Source organism: Bombina bombina, chromosome 5 (genome assembly GCF_027579735.1).
Source record: "Bombina bombina isolate aBomBom1 chromosome 5, aBomBom1.pri, whole genome shotgun sequence".
In the NCBI taxonomy this organism is placed as follows: Eukaryota; Metazoa; Chordata; class Amphibia; order Anura; family Bombinatoridae; genus Bombina; species Bombina bombina.
In genome coordinates this window covers 790874057-790899533 of record NC_069503.1, presented here as the reverse complement: position 1 = coordinate 790899533, position 25477 = coordinate 790874057, and the positions used below count along the sequence as shown (strand labels likewise).

General features: G+C 35.1%; 1 protein-coding gene across 1 annotated transcript in view; it reads right to left on the bottom strand.

Moving 5' to 3' along the window:
- LOC128660831 (cadherin-19-like) overlaps positions 1-25477 on the bottom strand; it is a 346558-nt gene that overhangs the window by 68753 nt on the left and 252328 nt on the right. Inside the window, exons 8-9 of the mRNA XM_053714877.1 lie at positions 23468-23601; positions 21429-21550 (exon numbers count right to left, since the gene is read on the bottom strand). Of these exons, the coding sequence (XP_053570852.1) occupies positions 21429-21550; positions 23468-23601 (256 nt within the window). The remainder of the gene's footprint in view (positions 1-21428; positions 21551-23467; positions 23602-25477) is intronic.

Genomic DNA, 25477 nt, shown 5'->3' with positions numbered 1-25477 from the left:
TCTCAATGCCCGCCACACATTTTCCACCATCCTAAACAGGAAATACATTATCCTCAGAGTCAGAGACCCAGCCCACCCACTCCCAGTTTAACCCTTTTGCTGCAGGGAGGCTGCATTGGTTACACTATCTGGTTTGTGTAATTTATTCACAGGGATTCAGGGTAGGTTAGTTTTTTTATGGGGGTTTCTATTACATATATAATTTATAATGATCACTTTTCATATCTTGTTTAAAGTATCTTGGTGACCTCACTATGCAAGGCTTCTAATTTTCAATACTAACATTGATCACTAAAAATAATTTCAAGTAATAATGTTTAGACTGGCAAAGTGCTCCAATTATTTTAATGTTATATTTAACCTCACTACCACTATTGTGTATGTGTTGTGTATGCGTATCTCATTCATATATATATATATATATATATATATAATTTTTTTAACTGAGGGGAGGGGCTTATTTTAAGGGGTGGGTATAGCGCGCCACCAGCTTCAAAATTCACCAGCCACCACTGATTTTATATATATATATATATATATATATACACAGTGTATATGTGTGTATACATATATATATATATATATATATATATATATATATATATATATATATATATATATATATATAGCTTTGACCGATTACAGGGCTGTTGGGCTGGTCTAAAATTTTTCCAGGGCTGATTTTTATTCCCAGTCCGGCCCTGTGTACAGAAGAAGAGATAGCAGGTGCTCGAAGAGAAGGTAATTGAAATCCAAGCTTTATTCCAAACTTGTTGGCAAATTAAAAAGGCTCAGAGACCTCAAAGAATGGCACAAAACAAGACACAGTTAGACAAACAGGTAGCGTCTGACATGTTTTGAGCCATCTACATGCACTCTACATGCGCCCTCTACATGGACATGTTCTATGTTTAACCATGATCCTTTAAATACCCCCACCATTTACATATTAACCAATTACTGCACAATATAAACAATCTTGATGTGTCTTAAGGGGAATACAAATACAGGACACAAGTTATTAAGAACAGAACCTCTAAATAAAGTATATAATATTAGTACATAATTGGTCTTCAAAATTAACTTACTAAAAAAGTGGAAAAATGTTTTAAATTATGTTATAATGAAAATATCTAAAGCATAAACAAATGCAAAATTATTTACAAAAATATGTACAGAAATATCTATCTATCTATCTATCTATCTATATATATAAATATATATATATATATATATATATATATATATATATATATATATATATATATATATATATATATATATATATACAGGGAGTGCAGAATTATTAGGCAAATGAGTATTTTGACCACATCATCCTCTTTATGCATGTTGTCTTACTCCAAGCTGTATAGGCTCGAAAGCCTACTACCAATTAAGCATATTAGGTGATGTGCATCTCTGTAATGAGAAGGGGTGTGGTCTAATGACATCAACACCCTATATCAGGTGTGCATAATTATTAGGCAACTTCCTTTCCTTTGGTAAAATGGGTCAAAAGAAGGACTTGACAGGCTCAGAAAAGTCAAAAATAGTGAGATATCTTGCAGAGGGATGCAGCACTCTTAAAATTGCAAAGCTTCTGAAGCGTGATCATCGAACAATCAAGCGTTTCATTCAAAATAGTCAACAGGGTCGCAAGAAGCGTGTGGAAAAACCAAGGTGCAAAATAACTGCCCATGAACTGAGAAAAGTCAAGCGTGCAGTTGCCAAGATGCCACTTGCCACCAGTTTGGCCATATTTCAGAGCTGCAACATCACTGGAGTGCCCAAAAGCACAAGGTGTGCAATACTCAGAGACATGGCCAAGGTAAGAAAGGCTGGGAGACGACCACCACTGAACAAGACACACAAGCTGAAACGTCAAGACTGGGCCAAGAAATATCTCAAGACTGATTTTTCTAAGGTTTTATGGACTGATGAAATGAGAGTGAGTCTTGATGGGCCAGATGGATGGGCCCGTGGCTGGATTGGTAAAGGGCAGAGAGCTCCAGTCCAACTCAGACGCCAGCAAGGTGGAGGTGGAGTACTGGTTTGGGCTGGTATCATCAAAGATGAGCTTGTGGGGCCTTTTCGGGTTGAGGATGGAGTCAAGCTCAACTCCCAGTCCTACTGCCAGTTTCTGGAAGACACCTTCTTCAAGCAGTGGTACAGGAAGAAGTCTGCATCCTTCAAGAAAAACATGATTTTCATGCAGGACAATGCTCCATCACACGCATCCAAGTACTCCACAGCGTGGCTGGCAAGAAAGGGTATAAAAGAAGAAAATCGAATGACATGGCCTCCTTGTTCACCTGATCTGAACCCCATTGAGAACCTGTGGTCCATCATCAAATGTGAGATTTACAAGGAGGGAAAACAGTACACCTCTCTGAACAGTGTCTGGGAGGCTGTGGTTGCTGCTGCATGCAATGTTGATGGTGAACAGATCAAAACACTGACAGAATCCATGGATGGCAGGCTTTTGAGTGTCCTTGCAAAGAAAGGTGGCTATATTGGTCACTGATTTGTTTTTGTTTTGTTTTTGAATGTCAGAAATGTATATTTGTGAATGTTGAGATGTTATATTGGTTTCACTGGTAAAAATAAATCATTGAAATGGGTATATATTTGTTTTGTGTTAAGTTGCCTAATAATTATGCACAGTAATAGTCACCTGCACACACAGATATCCCCCTAAAATAGCTATAACTAAAAACAAACTAAAAACTACTTCCAAAACTATTTAGCTTTGATATTAATGAGTTTTTTGGGTTCATTGAGAACATGGTTGTTGTTCAATAATAAAATTAATCCTCAAAAATACAACTTGCCTAATAATTCTGCACTCCCTGTGTATATATATATATATATATATATATATATATATATATATATACACACATAAAAAAGAAGAAATAATGCCAATGTGAGGATGGGAGGAATATTTAATCAATGGGTACCCAAAGTCTCAATACATGGTAAAAAAATGAGGCCAATATGAGGAATATAGCAAATTCATATCAAGAAAAATTTTTGATGTCAATATTCATATTTACCAACTCATTTAATCCCACAAAATAACCACATAACAAAACAATGGATAATACAATCTAGGATGAGATAGACAGTTGCTGAAAAGGATGAAAATTAGTATCAAGGACTCCCAGTATATATAGCATAGATATTATGTTGCATATTTATCAAGCTCCTTATAGAGCTTGATGCCCCGTGTTTCATAACCTGTCCGTCTGCTCTGAAGCAGCAAACAGAAATCGACAGAAATCAACCCGACTGAATATGATTGGGTTGATTGACACCCCCTGATAGCGGTCGATTGGCCGTGAATCTTCAGGGGGCGGCATTGCACCAGCAGTTCACAAGAACTGCTGGTGCAATGATAAATGTCGACAGCATATGCTGTCGGCATTTATCGATATGAAGCAGACATGAGCCGCTATATCGGATCATGTCCGCTCGCACCATAATAAATAGGCCCCTATGTGTCAATAAAGTAATTTATATCACACTCTCTATTCATACTTAATGGACTTTGTGTGTTTAATTTTAATATCCAGAAGAGCTCCTTTTTCTCCAAGATTTTATATTTGTTACCTCCTCTAGGGGACACTATCGCCCTATCAATGACCTGAATAGACATGTCTGCTTCATTGGTGAAGTGTTCACTATTAAAATGATTAGCAACTACAGATTCATTTACAAAATTTTTAACATCACGTGCATGCTTAAAAAATCTTGTTCTTATTTGTCTGGAGTTCTGACCTATATATTGGCACTGGCATAAGTTACAGGTAATTAGATAGAAAACCAAGATAGTGCTACAATTTGCATAAACGTCTATGCTATACCTCCTAGAATTGGTGCTACAAGTAAAATTGGTACCCAAGAGAATATATGTACACATATTGCAATTTCTACTTCCACATCTGAAGTTACCCTTTTTAGTATGCCAAGTATGCTTAGATGTATTGTTATTCTTTTGTACCAAGCTAGGGGACAATTTTTGAGCAAGAGTTCTTGATTTTTTGGGGACAAATTTGCATTTGTCAATAAAAGGTTTTATATTGTCATCTACACTTAGTAGATGAATATGTTTTTTAAAAATTTTGACAATTTCAGGAAATTGGCAGGAATATTCTGTAGTAAATACTATAGAATTTTTAAAATCTTTATCTCTTTGTCTTACAGTACTAGCATTGTTATGATGAACATTTAAAGTTTTAACTTCATTACCGCATTTTTCTAATATATTTGCATTATAGCCTCTACATATGAGTCTGTTTTTTAAGTTCAATAGATTGTTAGTCATAGATCGTCTCAGATTTGGTATTTATTTTTAAGCAAATAAATTGACTCTTGGGTATAGATTGTATAAGATGACCCGGGTGTTGTGAAGTGGCATGTAAGATTGTGTTGCCCGCAGTGGGTTTTCTATATGTCTTGGAGACTATAATATTGTCAATGATTTGTAAAGTAAGATCCAAATAGTTTACCTCATATTGGCTAAATGTCCCTGTGAATTTTAGATTCATACAGTTACTATTGAGATACTGTATAAATTAATTAAATATTTCATCATTAACCGTTTTTTTTTTAACAATTAGCAAAAGGTCAGCTATATATCTCACAAACAAATAGCTATCTTCTAACCAGGGATTGAGTATACTATATACATAGTTAAGCTCCCACCATGAGACAAATAAGTAGTAGTAGTAGGATATTATCTAGATATTTCTCACATTCCAACCTATGCAATGCAGTTGATCTGTTGGGATATAGATTATAAAGCCTATGATAGTAGTTTTTAAAGGATTCTCCAATGGATTTTGTGTCTTTTATTGGGGTGCCATGTGCTGTATTGATTGAGTGGATATAAGAACGTGCATGTTGTTTTTTTAAGACCCTAGCTAAAAGTTTTCCCGCTTTATTACCCTCACCGTAGTACTTTTGTTTTATGTATAGTTGGTATCTCTGTTGTATCTCTAGTTGTAGGTGTTTATTTAGGTTTATTTTTTTTCCCTAAAAGGCTGCAGCTAATTCTTGGTCGTCGGGGTTAAGTTTCAGTAACAAGTCAGCATCAGTCACTTCCTGGGCCAGGGTAGTGTATTGAGATTGTTTATGTTTATGGACCTTGATTTTGATAAACTCCCACCGGATATACGCTTATGGGCCTCCCAAATCATTGTGGGACTAGTGTCAGGTGTGTTATTGAGCGAAAAGTAAACGTCCAACTGCTCAGCAGTTAACTCTAATACCTTTGAATCAGCTAACAATGAATCGTCCAACCTCCATGAGAAAGTTTTAAATGGAATAGAAGGCCAAGCCATCATGCATTCTACTAAAGAGTGGTCTGACCATACTGTGTGCTTGATGTTAACGTATTTAACTAATGATAAGGCAATGTGGTCTACTAATATATAGTCAAGTCTTGAGTAGCTCTTTTGTGGGTTAAAAAAAAAATGTATAGTCTCTTATCTGTGGATGAGTGTATCTCCATATATCATGGAGTGTCAGCGTCTTAATGTCTTTCCATATGGAGTGAAGTGTTTTTTGATGTTGACGGGTATTAGGGTTGGTGCTATCTAAGTTAGGGACTAAAGGAATATTAAGGTCTCCCGTGACTATCAATGGGTCTTTAGTTAAATCAATAATTTTGCTGGAGATGCGGGAGAAAAAACGGTCCTGTCCCATATTGGGAGCATACAAATTGATTATAGTTACCGGTTTACCAAACAGCAGTCCCATAATACCCAAATATCTCCCCTCCTTATCTTTGTCTATTTGTTGTTGCTTGAATGGGATAGATTTATGTATCAATATGCTGACACCATTAGTTTTTAATGTACATTCATGCTATGAAAGTGCTGAGGGTAATGAGAAGAAAAATACTTGCGGACTTTGTCATCTTTGAAGTGTGTTTCTTGTTACAATAATATTTATCCCCCCTCTCTTACGGAGATCTTGGACAGCCATGGCCCTTTTATTAGGGCAGTTAAACCCCCTCACATTTTGGGTAATAAATTGTATAGTTTGTGTGTTAGAGTTTGTCATCTAGTATATTGGTTTTTAGTTTGGGCCCCTAAAGGTAAGATAGCTGTGGCATAGTTGCCGTGATTTGGTTTCCAAAGCAGGTTGCGGCCCTTGAGATGAGATAAACCAGGTAGCAGTGTACATAAAAACAACAAAAAAAAAGAAATAATACAAATAACTCAACTGAAGCACAATTGGTGCAACTAGAAAAACGAGAACAAATATACTCTTAAGGGGATAAAAAAAAAACCCAGTGGGCATTGAAAAGTTATCTCAAGTTATATGAGTATAAAGCACCTATTGCTATATAAAAATGTGCCTGAAACATTATTCCTTATATTGGACATGAGGTAAACTTTTAAATTACATTCTGATTGTTTCAGATAGTAGATTTTAGCATATCAGAAAACAATACAACATGAACTTACAATGCCAAACAAAACAAGATACAGTCAGTAACTGAGTAGTTTACCATACATCTTATAGGATGATCTCGCAGAGACACCGCCGCCACCAGCAGGAAAAATCGTGTCCCATAGAGGTTCTGTTGTTCTTAATAACTTGTGTCCTGTATTTGTATTCCCCTTAAGACACATACAGTTTGTTTTTATTGTGCAGTAATTGGTTAATATGTAAATGGTGGGGGTATTTAAAGGATCATGGTTAGACATAGAGCATGTCTATGAGTAAGCACCTGTAGAGGGCGTGAAACATGTCAGACGCTACCTGTTTATCTACCTGTGTCTTGTTTTGTGCCATTTTTATGAGGTCTCTGAGCCTTTTTAATTTGCCAAACAAGTTTGGAATAAAGCTTGGATTTTTATTACCTTCTCTTCGAGTACCTGCTATCTCTTCTTCTGAAAAATATTGGCACCCCTGCATTTTTTGTCAGATAATGAACCACTTCACCCAAAATAATTTTGCAATTACAAATGTTTAGGCATTCTAATGTGTATTTATTTTGTTTGTATTGGTATGACACAAAAAAGTGCATTCCATGCAAAACTCCAAAAATGAACTGGACAAAATGATTAGCAGCTTCTCAAAATTGTAAGAAATAATTGCATTCCAAGTTTGTGATGATCCTGTAATTTGTAATTAATCCCACCTGTATCGATTAACAGATGGTGACAATATAGAAAGTACCTGAACATCTCAATTTAAAAAAGGAAGATATTTTAAGCATTTACACCCCACTGTAAAGAGACATTAAGCAGCTAGTCAGGATGCTTGTCTAAGTTTAAATGGTGAAAAATTGACTCAACCTTTCTGTTGTGTGTCTCTGTGTGAGACACTGAGCATGGAGAAGAGAAAGAACAGCAAAGAATTGTCTGAGGATTTGAGAACAAAAATTGTGGATAAGCATGGACAATCTCAAGGTCACAAGTCTATCGCCAGAGATCTTAATGTTCCTGTGTCCACTATACGTAACATTGTCAAGACGTTTACAGCCCATGGCACTGTAGCTAATCTCCCTGGATTGGACAAAAGACAAAATTGATCAAAGATTGCATCATTTCTTTGAGTCCTTATAACTTTCTTTTGCAATATTTTTAAAAAATATATTAGATTAAGTTATTATGAGTATAAGTGTACTTTGTAATGTATTTTGATGTGTTTTGTGACACTTTTGTGTTTTGTGAAATAGTTAACCAGAGCTCTGAGGACACGGTAATCATTCTAGCTTAAATCACGATTGTGCTTAATTCATCACGTTTACTTTCAACTTGTAATCCCAGCAGTAAACCCAACGAGCGCAAACCTCATTGATAAATTCCTTATCGCTTGTGCTCAAACGTTAGCACACTAGTCCTAATCTGGCCCTTAGTTAGTAGTATTGCATAAATTGGGGTTATGGTAACTAGAGTTTCGCTGTAGAAATTTTTACTGGATGTTGTAATTTCTGGTATTTTCTTGAAGTTTTGTTTAATATTTTTGTAGTTTCTAGTCAATTGTTTTCATGCATATACTATTTGTCTTCCAATAAAATATTTTAAAAGGTGGATGACCCTTTTTAACATTGTGGTGCATAGTTATCACCACCTTTGGCAACCACGAAGAGTAGGCATTTTCATATAAAATATATATTTTTTACCATTAAATGATTTACTTATTTACCTTTTAAGAAAGTAAGGAACATTTAGGCTGCTGGTAAGCTTGCTACAAGGTTGTCAAAACAAAGGTATTTCTCTTTGCCACAAGAGTGTGTTGTATCTAATAAATATTACTTTGTTTTTTTTTTTTTATTGTTTTTTTTTAATATAGGGTTTCTATCTCTTAGTTATTTTTGTGTGTGTTGTTTTATTTTAAATATTGAATTTGATTCTGATTTTTTCTGGGATTTGTGTTTGCTTAAATCTGCATAGGATTTAAAGTTAAAAATACATAGGCTAATTCTTGGGTTTAATGCTAAACCTTCAACATAAATTTAGAGCAAATAAATATCTAGTACAATTTCAATTTGTTTGCATATTCACATATGTGAGCAAATATTTCAGACTGTATGTGAAATTGTATAAAATGTAAAGTTAAAAATATACAGTTTAACTTGTGGTATATGCTAAACCAAAGGCAGTTTAAAGCATAAACAACTTTAGACATCTATATTTCTTTGTTTATTTTGAAATTTTATTTGAGAACAATTTGCTTAATATTTAAGATAGAACTTTTGGGGTATATTCAAACCTTAAAGTTTTTTAAGACTCTCTAACCTTTATTATTTCTCTTCTTTCTTTCTCCTGGTTTTTGCATAGGATATATGATTTATACCCCTTAAGCAACTCCCAGGACATGCTAACTCAGCAATGCCCACACCCTTACTTAAACCCGCCACACCCAGACTACAGTCAAACCTTTTCATTCTAGAAAGTCTCAGGGAAAATGTATGAGGTATGCATAAGTATTGGAAAATCAAGACCACAAAATACATGTTGCATGTCATTTTTAATGTGTTACTAATAAGGTCTATGTTCTACAGGGACCTTTTGGTAATAAAAATTGCAATACACATTTGTGAAAAAAATAATAATAGTGAGCTATTATTCATTTAATACACATTTCATTCATTTAAAATGTATATCTGTGTTTTAAGTCACATTATTGTGCATAGTATAAGGATGTACTGTACTTGCAAAATGTAAAATAAAAATAGGACTTTCTGTAAAATGTTTATTAATTTAAGTTGAAAAGGTTGACATATTTGATGTTAAAGAAAAGATAACAAGGTTAACTTTAGCTCTTAGATGATTTCTGCTGTGATGTTATTGATTGGATCATAATCTAATTGCAATGAATTGTGTTATTTCAGGACTCATTAATCTGGAAGCTCTGAAAAGAAAATTTAAATCAAAGATCTTTCCGAGAAACCAACAACTGAATGAGATAAGTCTATTAAAAGTTAAACAGAATATATTTCCATTTTGTTACATATCAAACCCTCCATTAGTCCATTTAAAGTCTGAAGAACAGACTAAACTATGTTGATGACTTTTAGACTTCTTCTTACTTATACTCTAAGATGCATTACATTTATGACAACGCATTTTTTTTATCTATCTATCTATCTATCTATCTATCTGTCTGTCTGTCTGTCTGTCTATCTAAAAGCCCCTTTACAACAATGTTTTTTTTTTTGTAATAGTCAAAAATATATTCCATAGAGTTTACATGTAATGTCCACTGCAGTCAACTTTTAGTTTCACTTTTAAAATATGTTATGCTGGAGTTGTAACACATCATCAATAATGTTTTCTTTTTAATAACCAAAAAATAAAATGCATTAAAATCAAAATATTTTTTTTTTAATCAAATGTAAAACTAGAGAAATTTGTGTCTGTAATTTAGGGCAATCAGCTCTTTTACTACCATTAAAAAAATAAAAAGCCCTAATCTAACCCCCCCCCAAAAAAAAAAAAAAACTAACACTAACCCAGAAATAGGTACTCACCATTCCTGAAGTCCGGCGGTGAAGGTCTTCTTCCAGGTGGCTCCATCTTCAATCTTCATCCTGATGTCACAGAGCCATCTTCAATCTTCATCCTGATGTTACAGAGCCATCTTCAATCTTCATCTAGGGGTTGGGGATCTGAGGTGGCGTGGAGTGGAGCAGGATCGGCGACGGTGCAGACATCCAACGTGGAGGCTCCTCTTTATGTGATCATCCACCTCGCACTGAAGATTGAATGCAAGGTACCCATTTTATATTGGGGTACCTTGCATTCCTATCAGCTGAAAATGTCAAATCAGCAAATAGGAAGAAAGCTGTTTTTTTTTAGATTAGGTTTTGTCATGCTGTGCCTCTCTAGCTGCTGCTAGGGGTGCGGCGTCTCCTTCCCTGCTCGTTGCCAGGTGCCAGGGGCTGTGTCGGGTCCGGATGCGTGCGGTGCTGACGTCATCGCCGCACGCTCCTCTCTCACTGATGCTGGACCGGACGTCTGTGGCGATAATCCTGCGCCTATGTAAGCATATTTAAATGATCTATCACTGCCCAAGTATAGGTGTTACTTTGTGTGCTCCTGGGTGTGATAGATTGTTACTACTGTATTGCCTTAATGTGTTTGAACCCTTCCTGTCTGACTTCTCTGCCTGTTATACCCCTGAATTGCTGGATTGATATACTGCTGCTGAAGTCTGCTTGTCTGACTATTCTACCTGCTTAACCCCTAAATTGCTGGACGGATACTCTGTTGCTGAACTCTGCTTGTCTGACTACTCTGCTTGTTAACCCCTAAATTGCTGGATGTATTTACTGCTGCTGAACTCTGCTTGCCTGACTGCTCTGCCAATTAACCCCTATTATTCTGGGTTGCCTCTCTGTTACCAAACCCTGCCTGCCTGACCATTCCAGTGGTTCGCCCTTGGACTGCTTTACCATTGCCAAACCCTGCCTGCCTGATCCTTCTAGTGGTTTGCCCTTGGACTGCTTTAGTATTGCTAAACCCTGCCTGCCTGGCCATTCTATTGGTTTACCTTGGGCTGCTCTACCATTGCCGCTGAGAACTACCCTGCCTGTGGTGAGTGCTGCTTTCCTCATCTTTTGTAACATTCACTGCTCTGGGATATTCCCTATCTTTCTGGCTCGACGCCGGGATAACAAGACTATTGGCCGAGTTCAGTCTGATAGAGGAGTATCCCACGAGCATTGCAGATTTTTTTTTTATTTTAGCTGATTGCTCTTTTAAGGGCAATGCCCATACAAATGCCCCTTTAGGGGCAATGGGTTGCTTTTTTTTTTTTTTTTTTTTAGTTAGGTCTTTTTTTATTTTGGGGGGTTGGGTGTTGTACTGTAAGGGAAGACTTAGTATTTTTATTATAAGTATAAGAGCTGTTAATCTTAGCGCAATGCCCTATAAAGGGTCATTTTAAGGGCTATTGGTAGTTTAGTGTTAGATTAGGGAGTGTTTTTATTTTAGGGTGACTTTTTGTTTTTATAGGGGTATTAGATTAGGTTTATTTTTTATTTTGGATAATTTCATTTAATATTTTCTGTAAATTCATTTTGTATTTTTTTTTTATTTTTGGTATATTTTATTTTTTTTATTTATAGTTTAAGCTTAGGTTTCTTTTATTTCACAGTTTAAGATTTTATTTATTTTAAGGTAGTTATATTGTAACTTTAAATTAAAGTTAGCGGGTGTTAGGTTTAGTGGTTACTAGTTTAATTTAGTCTGTTGCAATGTGGGGGGGGGGGCGGCGGTTTAGGGGTTAATAGGTTTATTTAGTGTTGGCGATGTAGGGGGGTGGCAGATTAGGGGTTAATAGGTTTATTTAGTGTTGGCAATGTGGGGGGATGGCGGTTTAGGGGTTAATAGCTTTTTCAAGTGTTGGCGATGTGGGGGGTGGCAGCGTAGGGGTTAATAGGGTTATTTGGTGTTGGTGATGTTGGGGATGGCGGTTTAGAGGTTAATATATATTTATTTAGTGTTGGTGATGTGGGGGGTTGGCGGATTAGGGGTTATTAGACTAGGGGTTTATGTTAGGGTGTTAGGTTTTTTAACAACTTTCTTTTCTCCATAGACTTCAATGGGGAATGCATTAATCTGATCGCCTTTTTGCAAACACAGGTGTTTGGCTTTTTCCCTACATTTTTTCTCCATTGACGCAAAGTCAAATCTTTTTTTTTTTGCGGTATGGCTGACTTGTAATGGCGGCTGTATAGAAATAGAGGTACGGAAGCATTTTGAATGGTGCGTATGCTATGGCTATATCAAACACCTTGTAATTTCCCTCTATGTTTCTAATCTTTTAATAACATATATACAGTATTCAATGGTCCTTATAAAACTCTGCTCTAAAAGCAACAATTTTCTTTTGTTAAATGTCTACATAATTATGAGTAAAAATATTGAAGTATCTATCTTTCGATCTATAGATCTGTATGCCTGTCATACATCAATAAATCAATAAATATGACATTGTGCATAGTATCATAAAAGTTAAGGATTCTACCTCAATTTACATTTTTAACAATTTTACTCATAATGCCAAAAAATTCCAAAAGTTATGTTCCCCAGACATGTTTGGAAGACCACAGTATTTATTATTATTATTATAATTTATTTATGAAGGGCCAACATATTCTGCAGCGCTGTCCATGGATACAGTTAATTTAAATAAAACAATACAAGACTTATAAAAGACAGGACAAAATTTACACATACAGGAGGGATTTAGGGCCCTATTCCCGTGGGAACTTACAATCTAGAAGGGTAGGAGGTTGAGAAACAGGAGGTGAGGACTGCAAGATTTGGAAAGATGTTAATACAGAGTTAGATGAGAGAAATGTTAGGTAAGTGAAGTTAATTTATTGTTGAGTTGGGTTGTATGCTTCCCTGAACAGAAAAGTCTCCAGGGAACATTTAAAGGAAGACAGATTAGGGCAAAGCCTGACAGCACAAGGGAGAGTGTTCCAGAGGGTAGGTGCTGCACGACAGAAGTCCTGCAGTCTAGCATGAGAAGAGGTGATAGTTGCGGATGCAAGGAGCAGGTCATTGTTGTATCTTAGTGGACGGGCTGGAGTATACTTGTGTATTAGAGAGGATAGGTAGAGGAGAGCGGCGTTGGTGAGTGCTTTGTATGTAAGGGTGAGAATTTTGAATTTAATTATGCTGTGAATGGGGAACCAATGAAGGGACTCTCAGAGAGGTGCAGCATATGCAGATCGACGGGAAAGGTGTATCAGCCTGGTGGAGGCATTTAGGATGGATTGAAGGGGGAGAGGCGGGAAAGAGGAAGGCCAGCGAGTAGGTTATTGCAGTAGTCAAGTTGGGAGATAACAAGGGAGTGGATTATTTGCTTTGTGGTGTCAGCGCTGAGAGAAGGGCAAATTTTGGAAATATTGCGTAGATGGTTGCGGCAGGATGTAGAAAGTGATTAGATATGGAGACGAAGGATAGATTTGAGTCAAGTGTGACTCCGAGGCAGCGGACTTGGGGCGATGGGGAAATGGTGATGCCGTCAACAGGGATAGAGAAGTCAGAAATCGGCGTAGAATTTGAGGGGGGGATAATAAGGAGCTCAGTCTTGGACATGTTAATATTTAGGTGGTGAGAGGCCATCCAGGAAGAAATACCAGATAAGCAGTCGCTGACATGAGAAAGGACAGAGGGAGAGAGAGCAGGGGTGGAGAGATATATCTGGGTGTCATCAGCATAGAGGTGATATTTGAAGCCATAACTGTTGATAAGTTTACCCAGCGAAGAAGTATAGATGGAGAAGAGTAGAGGACCCAGAACAGATCCTTGAGGTACTCCAACAGACAGAGGCATAGGAGAGGAGGAGTCTCCTGCAAATGACACAGAAAAAGACCTGTGGGAAAGATAGGAGTGAATCCAGGAAAGAGCAGTGTCACAGAGGCCAAAAGAGCTAAGGGTCTGTAGGAGGAGGGGCTGGTCAACTGTGTCAAAGGCAGCTGAGAGGTTGAGTAAGATGAGTATAGAGTAGTGGCCAATATTTTTTGCAAAGAAAAGATTGTTTGTAACCTTGGTAAGGGCAGTCTCAGTTGAATGTTTTGGGCAGAATCCGGATTGCAGTGGGACATGCAAGGAGTTGGTGGACAGGAAGTGGGTTAAGCAATTGTAAGCTAGTTTTTCAAGGAGTTTTGATGTTAGTGGAAGCAGTGATATGGGGCGGTAGCTTTCGGGAGAATTAGGGTCGAGGGAGAGTTTTTTTGAGTATGGGAGTGACTTTTGCGTGTTTGAAAGAAGATGGGAATGAGCCGGTAGAGAGAGATAGGTTGAAGATGTGTGTAAGGGCAGGATTGAGGGTGGAAGATAGGGAGGGTATTAGATGGGAAGGGATAGGGTCGAGTGGGCAGGTAGTGAGGCGTGAGGAAGATAGTAAGGAAGAAACTTCATTCTCAGTGGCTGGATAGAAGATAGAGAGGGTGGAAGAGAGAGTAATTGGGCCTGTTGGAATATTGCAGGTTGGTGTTGGGATGATGCTTCGGATAGTACGTGTTTTGTTTAAAAAGTAGTCTGCCAGGGCTTGAGCACTAAAGACAGACAGGGTGGTGGAGCAGGTGGGTAGAGGAGAGAGTTAAAGGTGGAAAAGAGTTGTTTAGGGTTTGAGGAAAGAGTAGACATGAGAGAAGAGAAGTAGGTTTGAGTTGAGGGTTGTGGTAGTTTAGGGGTTAATAGTGTAGCAGGGTAGTTTGCAAAGGAAGTTGTGATGGTTTTGGGGGTTAATAGTGTAGTGGGGTAGATTGTGATGTGGGGGTGTGGCAGTTTATGTGTTAATTGTGTAGTGGGGTCGTTTGTAATGTGGGGATGTGGCGGATTTGGGGTTAATAGATTAGTTCAGTGCAAATGTTTCCTCCAGGTAAACTTTTTAAGTGACCTTTCAGGTCACCTATAGTTTTGAGCATTAAATAAAATTTCTTTTGAGCGATCGCATTTACATTGTAATGCAAGCAGACATTGCCACTCAACGCCACCCATAGAAAGTAGGAGGAGTGTAAAAAAATAAATTTGCAGTAATTTAAACAGCATGCTACCTGTAATATGGATTAGAGTGTAATTTCAGGATCGCGTTTATGCTCCACATGCTAACGATAGTGCTCCACTCATAATCTGGCTCTACATAAGTCCTTTCAAGTTTAGTAAATATTATCTTTAACCCCTTGAATGTACATCCACTGCTATGTGTGGATGATGACCACATGTCTTAAACTAGATCCCGGGGACCCTCCATACTGCAACAGGGGGAAGAAAACTAGAGCCTCCTTTGCAATAGTAGGCTATTGTAGAACCTACAAGTGATGACACTACACCCTGCAGAAAATCTAATGGATTACCTATCTCAGCTCTGTTTTGATTACACGAACAAGTAATCTGACGAAGAAGGCAGGTATAATCCATAAGTGACCTTTGAAATGCGTTACGACTAATATTTGTATATGAGATCCTTGTCCCCACAGGCAAAACAACTGTTTTTACATATGAACTGATTGTGAACTGTTGCTGTTGTTTTTAAAGAAAGAATTTCCTTGTTTGTTTGCTATTAATTGCTGCAAATATTATAACAAACGATACTGATACCTCATATGCAAATTAAGGTTATAAAATGTAAGCAAGTTTTACCGTTGTTTTTTAATTTAATAAAATACTAAGTGTGCGTTATAAAAACAATATTGCACTATCTTTTGCTTTTATTTCTTCTTTCCACATCGATTCCAAATGGGATTGCATCTGATCTGAGGGAATACACAAAAAGGAAATTCTTCTCTCTAGGGCTTTGACAAAAGTGGATATACACATATACATGGAAGGAGCCAATGACTAGAGAACCAACTACTCAACAAATTGTGCGGCACTTACCTCATTTTGATTGAGGTAGTTTTTTTGTAAGTAGGAAGTTCATCTATCACTATTGGGTTCTGCAGGCACAACAAAATTCCTTTCACGTGGGAACTTTTTTAGACAAATTTTTTTGGACTTTAGTTACTGGACTTTATTGCAATATATAATATATACTCCTACATGCAAATATTTTATTGATTAATACTGTATATGCAAATTGATTAATCTTCAATTATAAGTACTGTTTTTCGCCTATATACCAATCTCCTAATATATATATATATATATATATATATATATATATATATATATATATATATATATAGTATATACATACACATGTCAATTTATGTATTTATAGGTATGTATATATGTATTTACAGACATATATACACCTATAAATACATAAATACATATGTACACATATATATAGACTTAAATATAAGTGCATTGGAGCTCTTTGCGGTCAAGTACATGAAAACATGTAAAAGCATATTTATGCAATATTTATTTTTAATAAAGTGTTATACTGTGTGCTTACTGTAAATATTTCACATTCCAATGTTCTGCAAATAGCAGAATATATTCTATTTATTTATTAATAGATATTTATATATATATATATATATATATATATATATACTGTATATATATATATATATTATAATTATATATATATATTTATTATATATATATATATATATATATATATATATATATATATACACACACACAAGCACAAGCAGGGAACCAGCACACTTTCTCATTCAGCTGCCGGGGTGCGCTTCCAAACAATAAAATATCACCATATAGCTATACCTATATATAATCATATATATATATATATATATATATATATATATATATATATATATATATATATATATATATATATGTATAGCTATATATTGTACCAAATTACCCTTAGATATATGTAGAAATATTTATTTAGGAATAAATAGAACATATTCTGCTATGTGAATAACATTGGAATGTGAAATATGTATATTTTTATGTCGGGTTAGCGCAGTTTTTGGATATGTGTCTGTGTTAGCAAGAAATTGGGGTGTTGGCTTTTTTTTAAAGGTAAGATAAGGTTAGAGCTCCACTCATAATCTGGCCCTTTATGATTCTTCTGCAAATTTAAGTTATTTTCTAAAAACACAGTGGTTTTACATTGCAATTTTTCAAGGCACCATTGTCAGGCATAAGTCAAGTTAAATAAATGACTGTATTTTAAAGTAAATTTATGACAAGTTAATAAATAGATTTTGAATGCAGCTCAGTTTTATTTAAAAAATAAAGATTGCTTTACACATAGGCTCAGATTCATTAAAACTAATTTGTGAACCTAAAATGCCACAGAAAAAACTTGTTCCTACATTAAAAATTTAGCATTACACAATTCAAAGAGATTTGCACCACTCTTAAAGGGACATTCAAGTCAAAATTAAAATGTGCATAAATGAATTACATCTTTGGATAGAAACATAAAACACATATAATGACAAAAATGCTTCTAGTAAAAGTTATCACTGTCGCGGAATAAAAAGCTCAGTAACGCAGCCCCATTGATGTCTATGGGGAAATAAAAAGTTACGTTTAAACCTAACACCCTAACATAAACCCCCGAGTCTAAACATCCCTAATTTGCCACCCACGACATTGCCGCCACCTACATAATGTTTTTAACTTCTAATCTGCCACCCCTGACATCGCCGCCACCTACATACAGTTATTAACCTCTAATCTGCCGCCCCCGACATCGCTGCCACTTACATACAGTTATTAGCTCCCAATGTCGCCGCCACTATACTAAAGTTATTAACCCCTAAACCTCTGGCCTCCCATATCACTACCACTATATAAATCTATTAACCCCTAAACCTAACACTAACCCTAACGTAACCCTAACCTTAATGTAACCCTAACCCTAACACCCCCTAACTTTAACATAATTAAAATAAAGCTAAATTAAAGTTACAGTTATTAACTAAATAATACCTATTTAAAACTAAATACTTACCTGTAAAATAAAACCTATGCTAGCTACAATAAAACTAATATTTATATTGTAGCTAGCTTAGGTTTTATTTTTTATTTCACAGGTAAGTTTGTATTTAGTTTAACTAGGTAGACTAGTTAGTAAATAGTTATTAACTATTTAATAACTACCTAGTTAAAATAAATACAAAATTACCTGTGAAATAAAACTTAACCTGCCTTACACTAAAACCTAACATTACAAAAAAAACTAAACACTAAAATTACTAAAAATAAAAATAACTAAATTACATAACCCCGCCCCACTAAATTACAAAAAATAAGAAACAAATTATCAAAATTAAAAAAGAATTACACCTAATCTAACAGCCCTATCAAAATAACAAAGCCCCCCAAAAATTAAAAAAAACCTAGCCTACAATAAACTACCAATGGCCCTTGAAAGGACCTTTTGTGGGGCATTGCCCCAAATAAATCAGCTCTTTGACTTGTAAAACAACCAAACAACCAACCAACCCCCCAAATAAAAAACCTATCAAAAATAACCTAAGCTCCCCATTGCCTTGAAAAGGGCATTTGTATGGGTATTGCCCTTAAAAGGGCATATAGCTCTTTTACCTGCCCAGACCCTAATCTAAAAATAAAACCACTTAAAAAAAACCTTAAAGAAACCTAACACTAACCCCAGACGATCCACTTACAGTTATTGAAGTCCCGCTTGAAGGATCCATCCAGCCGGCGAAGTCCTCATCCATGCGGCAAGAAGTCTTCATCCAGACGGCATCTTCTATCTTCATCCATCCGGCATGGAGCGGGTCCATCCTGAAGACATCTGGTGTGGAGCATCATCTTCATACGGTCTCCACCGTAAACTGGAACTTCAATTTCAAGTGATATCATCCAAGATGGCGCTCCTTGCATTATTATTGGCTGAAAGATTTCAATCAGCCAATAGGATTAGAGCAGCTAAAATCCTATTGGCTGTTCCAATCAGCCAATAGGATTTGAGCAGCTCTCATTCTATTGGCTGTTTAAATCAGCCAATAGGATGAGAGCTCAATCCTATTGGCTGATTGGAACAGCTAATAGGATTTTAGCATCTCTAATCCTATTGGCTGATTGAAATCTTTCAGACAATAGGAATGCAAGGGATGTCATCTTGGATGAAATCACTTGAAATTGAAGTTCCAGTTTAGGGCGGCGACTGTATAAAGAGAATTCTCCGTTCTGGATGTCTTCAGGATGGACCCGCTCCGCGCTGGATGGATGAAGATAGAAGATGTTGTCTGGATGAAGACTTCTTGCCGCATGGATGAGGACTTCGCTGGCTGGATGAAGATCAATGAGGCTGCCTGGATGAAGACTTCTTGCCGGCTGGATGGATTCTTCAAGCGGGACTTCAATAACTGTAAGTAGATCTTTGGCGGTTAGTGTTAGGTTTATTTAAGGGTTTTTTGGGTGGGTTTTATTTTTAGATTAGGGTCTGGGCATGTAAAAGAGCTAAATGCCCTTTTAGGGGCAATGCCCATACAAATGCTCTTTTCAGGGCAATGGGGAGCTTAGTTTTTTTTAGATAGTTATTTTATTTGGGGGTGTTGGTTGTGGGGTGGTGGGTTTTACTGTTGGGGGGTGTTTGTATTTTTTTTTACAGATAAAAGAGTGGAATTCTTTGGGGCAATGCCCCACAAAAGGGCCATTGGTAGTTTATTGTAGGCTAGGGTTTTTTTTATTTTGGGGTGGCTTTTTTATTTTGATAGGGCTATTAGATTAGGTGTAATTCTTTTTTATTTTTGATAATTTGTTTATTATTTTTCTTAATTTAGTGGGGGGGTTTTGTAATTTAGTTATTTTTTATAATTAGATATTTTTTTTTAATTTTTAGAGTAGTGTTAAGATTTTTTTAATGTGTAGTTTAATTTAATTTGTAGTTAGTTTAATTGTAGCTTAATAATTATCTTAGTTTAATTGTTAGTTTAAAACTAATTTATTTAATTTGACAGGTAAGTTTTAATTTAATTTAAGATGGGGAATTTGTAATTTTAATATAAAGTTAGGGGGTCGTTAGGTTTAGGGGATAATAGTTTATTTTAGTATATTTCATTGTGGGGGCTTTCGGCTTAAGGTTTAATAGTTCATTTAAGTATATTTTGTTGTGGGGGCTTTCAGTTTAGGGGTTAATAGTTTATTTAAGTATATTTCGTTGTGGGGGGCTTGTGGTTTAGGGGTTAATAGATTTATTATAGCGGCAGTGTGGACGGACGGCAGATTAAGGGTTAATAATATTTAAATAGTGTTTGCGATGCGGCAGGGTGGCAGTTTAGGGGTTAATAGGTTTATTATAGTGGCGACAATGTCGGTGAGTGGTGGGATAGGGGTTAATACATTTTAATAGTGATGTCCGGAGCAGCATATTAGGGGTTAATACATTTATTATAGTGTTTACAATGTGGGAGGGCCTCGGTTTAGGGGTTAAAAGGTAGTTTATGGGTGTTTGTGTACTTTTAACACTTTAGTTATGAGTTTTATGCTACAGCTTTGTAATGTAAAACTCATAACTAATGACTTTAGATGGTGGTATGGATCTTGTCAGTATAGGGTGTACCGCTCACTTTTTGGCCTCCCAGGCAAACTCGTAATACCGGCGCTATGGGAGTCCCATTGAAAAAGGACTTTTTTAAAAGTGCGGTACTGACATTGCGTGACAACGCCAACCTCGTATTCCAGCTGTTTGTAATTTACTTTTATCATCAAATTTGCTTTGTTCTCTTGGTATTCTTAGTTGAAAGCTAAATCTAGGAAGGCTCATATACTCATTTTTAAGCCCTTGAAGGTTGCCACAAATCTCAGTTCATTATGACAGCTAGAGGGCATTAGTTCATTTGTGCCATATAGATAACATTGTGCCCAAGCACACAGAGTTACCTAAGAGTCAGCACTGATTGGCTAAAATGCATGTCTGTCAAAGGAACTGAAATAAGGAGGCATTCTGCAGAGGCTTAGATACAAGGTAAAAAGTATATTACTATAACCATGTTGGTTATGCAAAACTGAGGAATGCGTAGCAAAGAGATTATCTATCTTTTTAAACAATAACAATTCTGGAGTAGACGGTCACTTTAAATGTGTTTCAAGCATGTTTTTGAAGTTGTTGCAGTTGTAAATGTTTTACTGCTTTGCAAAAGGTTCTTGTTTCATGTGGGATATGTTATGTATTAACAAACAACTATGTTAATATCAGGAAAGCCCACTAACAAGTCTGTGGAAAATATAAATAAAGCTATGGTCAATGAATTTTGAATATGGTAATTCATCAAGCTCACAAATTTCTGAGTCTAGGACATTAACTTGGAAACCAACATTCAGAATCACATTTAGTTAACTGGGGTTCTACGATATGATACAGAAGAATATAAATGTTTTATAAAATGAGTGGAACACCTATCCTATTATCAGAATTAAAGTATAATTTTGTATATTTAAGTACATTCTTCTAATAATAAAAATACTCTGTATTTAGTTCACAATTGTATTAATAGACTATCTCTAGTCCTATTAGTTTGCATAAATTGTTTTGCTTACCTTTCCATCTGTTGCCATTTCACAAACATTTATGTCATATTTCCTTAAGAGTTGTGGAGCGTGATCATTAACATCAATAACACGTATATACACTGATACTTCTGATACATGGGCTGCGTTTTCTGAATTCATAATAAATAAATCATAATAAAAATGTTAATTAGGAAGTAAACTTGGAGAAAAAAGTGTACATGTTGAGTTGAGCTAATGCTCAAATTTAATATCTTCCTAAGCTACGCTGAATATTAAGGGATTAAAAATTTCAGTGAAAAGAATGATAGATGATCTATCCATCTTCATTAAAAAAATAAAAAATGACTATATTTAAAGTGCATTTCCATAATTCATATCTCCCTTGTGACCGAAATATTTTATATGCTTTTTAATATCTACCTAAAATCAAATGCATAATAATTACCTAGCCTTATGCAAACATATCAGGCATTCCTGAAAGCTTTCATGAGTTTAGCATCAACAAATTGATAAGGTAACCATTAGACTTGGGAGCATTGATAAGAGACAATGGAGATAAAAATAATTTAACCAGAGAAGTTGCATTTATATTTTTTTGTACAATTTGATATTTTACTTACATTTTATGTAGCCTTTAACTCAACACCTGCATTTTTTATTTTCTGATTGAGGTAATTCAACCAATAAGTAGTTGAAATGTTTAAGCCCTTTACTTGAATAGAAACATGTTCCTGTGTCTTTATACTTACTTTTTAATATGTATTTGCTCTATTAAACTCTATTAAATGGTTGATAAGCAAAGAATTGCATGCATTGGCATTATGTTAAACTTCACTGTCCCTTTAAATAGCTATTATAAACAGGAGTGCAAATATTTGCTTTTTCATGTGTAACGATCCTTCCTAATAGATACATGAATATGAGAAAGTCATGCAAATTATATATTGTAAGAACTGATTTATTAAAGGAGGTATACGTCTTTGATATTTTACAAGTGACAAACAATTATTATAGTTATGTATTTTTCTGCATATTATGTGTCTAATAATGTTTCTAGTATGGAAGAGACTATTTAAACCTAGATGGCAAAGGATTTTGAAGCAGAACTTTGCCCAGTATATGCACATATGAATTAAAGCTGTAATAGGTTGTCTTGTATGAGGTAGATTAGTGTTAATCCTGCCAGCAGCTTCTTTTATTTTACAATTTTTAGGTAAAGATATCATGAGCTCTCGCTGTTGTCTCTGAATGTAGTAACACATTATTTATGTCCTTTGATATTAACTGTAGGGAATTATTACTAATCTCTAAGCACCATGCAGCAATAAATATATGTACACTAGTCACAAATAATAGTATTACCTTTAAGAATTTGAGGTTTTACATAGCAATTGGATTATTGAAGTCTGCTTTAATGTACCATGTTGAAAACAGTGTTATATTATCATTCTATACCACCCTCATTCTTTGTCAGATATAGAAAAACAACATTTAAAATACTATCTATCTTAGCTGCAACAAAATTCACTGATTTGAGCAGGTGCAATATTAGTTAAAGGAGAATTAGTTCCTATATTGGTAAAGTATTGTTATTATTATTGTTATTATTTATGCCTAAAATGAAAACTTACCCCAAAGTAAAGAGCTGCACTGGTCCTCTTGAAAACAAAGCTTTAGCTCAATTTTGTAAATAATATTTTTATAAATGATTTTTTGTTATAATGTAAAACGTTGAATATTTTATTCGAAAATTGCATATGCCCTATCTATTTGGATCAGGTGTCTTAATACATCAGCACACCAAAATATGACACTGAAAATAGGTTAATATTTAACACTTCTAGAGAATTAACCAATGACTGGGCTTCAAACTTGAAAAGCCCCCAAAACCACAGCAAAGCACTTTGAAGTCTCATCTTATGTACTGGAATACACATTTCCTTTAACTGCAATGAGTAGTTAAATTTGGGCATAGTAAAGTGAGTATGGTTTTAATTTTAAAATGTTCCCCGAATTTTATCTCAATCGTATTAATATCTTTTCCAAACTCTTTACATTTTACTCACTTGATTCTTTTGCTGCCACAGTTATATTGTGCCATGAAGAAAGTTCTCTATCCAAGCCTTTGACTGTAATGACTGCTCCAGTTAGTTCATCAATTTCAAATATTCTGAAGTAGCTCTTGTGTGCAATATAATACCTGGAACAAGAAAAATATAATGCTAAGCATTTAAAAACATCTTCCTTAGAAAATGTCCTGGATAAAAATTGTTAATTTTGAATAGCAATTAAAAACTTGCAGTGCTGTGTTTTCAAATTGATATATCTTTTTCTTTTTAAACAGCTATGTTTTCATTTCTATTCCATGTATGAATTATTCATTAGAACAAAACATAAAGATTTTGCTTGCATTATTCATTTTTCATATGCAGGTGTGCCATTTGAGGGACTATTTAGTCTAACAAGAATAAAAGCAAGATGTATTTAAAACCGTATAAGTAATGGAGTCGCTCAAATTGTTTCCAGCTCTCTTTTGAATATACGTAAGCCCTCATTTTGCATATGACAAATTAAACATGTAAAAAAGTCACCATTTATTCATGTGTGAAAATAGATTTGACCCAATTTTTAGGAATCTATTGAAGTCTACAACTCTCTGGTGTTTTCTTTCATAATCTATAGGGACACATTTCCCCTTTTCTGCATATGCATAGATTCGTGTTTATATAATGGTAAAAGATACCACAAAATAGTGGTGACCAACTCAAGAGTTTCATTTCAGGATGGATTTGCTTTAGCACATTTAAAAAAAAATGTTACAAGACTTTTTAGTGAATTGTAGCGAAAAGTGAGGCTTTTATATCCTCTCTTGTTTATGAACCTCAATATCTAGTTTGTTTTGTAATCATGTTAAAGTATTTTATGAAAACTATTTTTAAGAAAATGATTGTAAATAAAGATTTCAGCACTATGAACCCTATTTTATAACTAAGGTGGATAATGTTCCCAACCAGGGAACCTGTTTACATGTGTTCTGTGCATACATTGCAAAGGCACCTTCTTATAAAGCTCTTCCTCTCCTTTGGTAAACCAATTGCGTAAGAAAGGGACTTGACAATCTTCCTGGACTAATCAGTCCAGGATGATTTAATGGGTGGAGGATGAGAGCAGCAAAGAAGCAGTGGTCTTATAACAGCAGTTGCAGAGAAACTCATTACTAGTTTATAACACTAAAATAATAATACTTCATAAAAATCTTCTCTACCTTGAACCATACATGAACAAATATTCAGTTAACATTTTCCAATACACAAGGGGTATTCTTACAATAAAGAGCATATAAGAAAGATAAGCTATTGTACTAAAGTAGGCAGTAAAGTATTATTCAGAGGTTTAAAATAAATGACCATTTTTTAACATTTTCACTTACATTTACTTTTTTTAATAGTTCTCATTGGCCACCACAGATGTGTCACACGCTACATATATGCAACTGCAATTAACTATTGTATGCATATTTCTTGAATTTAATGCTTAATTTATTTTGCTTTCCATGGCTGATTTATTGTTTATATTGCCAAAAGTGAATGAGCTCCAGACCCAATCACAATGTCAGCTCTTGACAATACATGTTTTTTTTTTATGCAAGGGAGACATCAGCTCCTTCCCACACTCCCTCATATATGTTGCATATTTATGAGGTGTATAATCCCTGCAAAAAAAATGCTTCACTGACACATGTTCTTAAAGATTATATACTGGATCTGTTAAGCACAGAATGAAACCATCCCATAGGCGAACCATTCCACATGACATTACAATAAACCATTATGACAAAAGAGAAATTTAAAAAAAAACTTACCCTAGAGATCAAAAACACAAAAATAAAATAAAGAATATTTTTTTCTATAATTTCACTCATGTCAGCTGTAGAGATGGGAGGGCCCCTGACAAAAAAAAAGCTGTTTTATACAGAAAAAAAAATGTATGGAATATGTTCTTTTACAGTGATAAATAATATGTTTATGACATATTTTTCATACATTTAAACCTCCGATATTATTTCTAAAAACTAT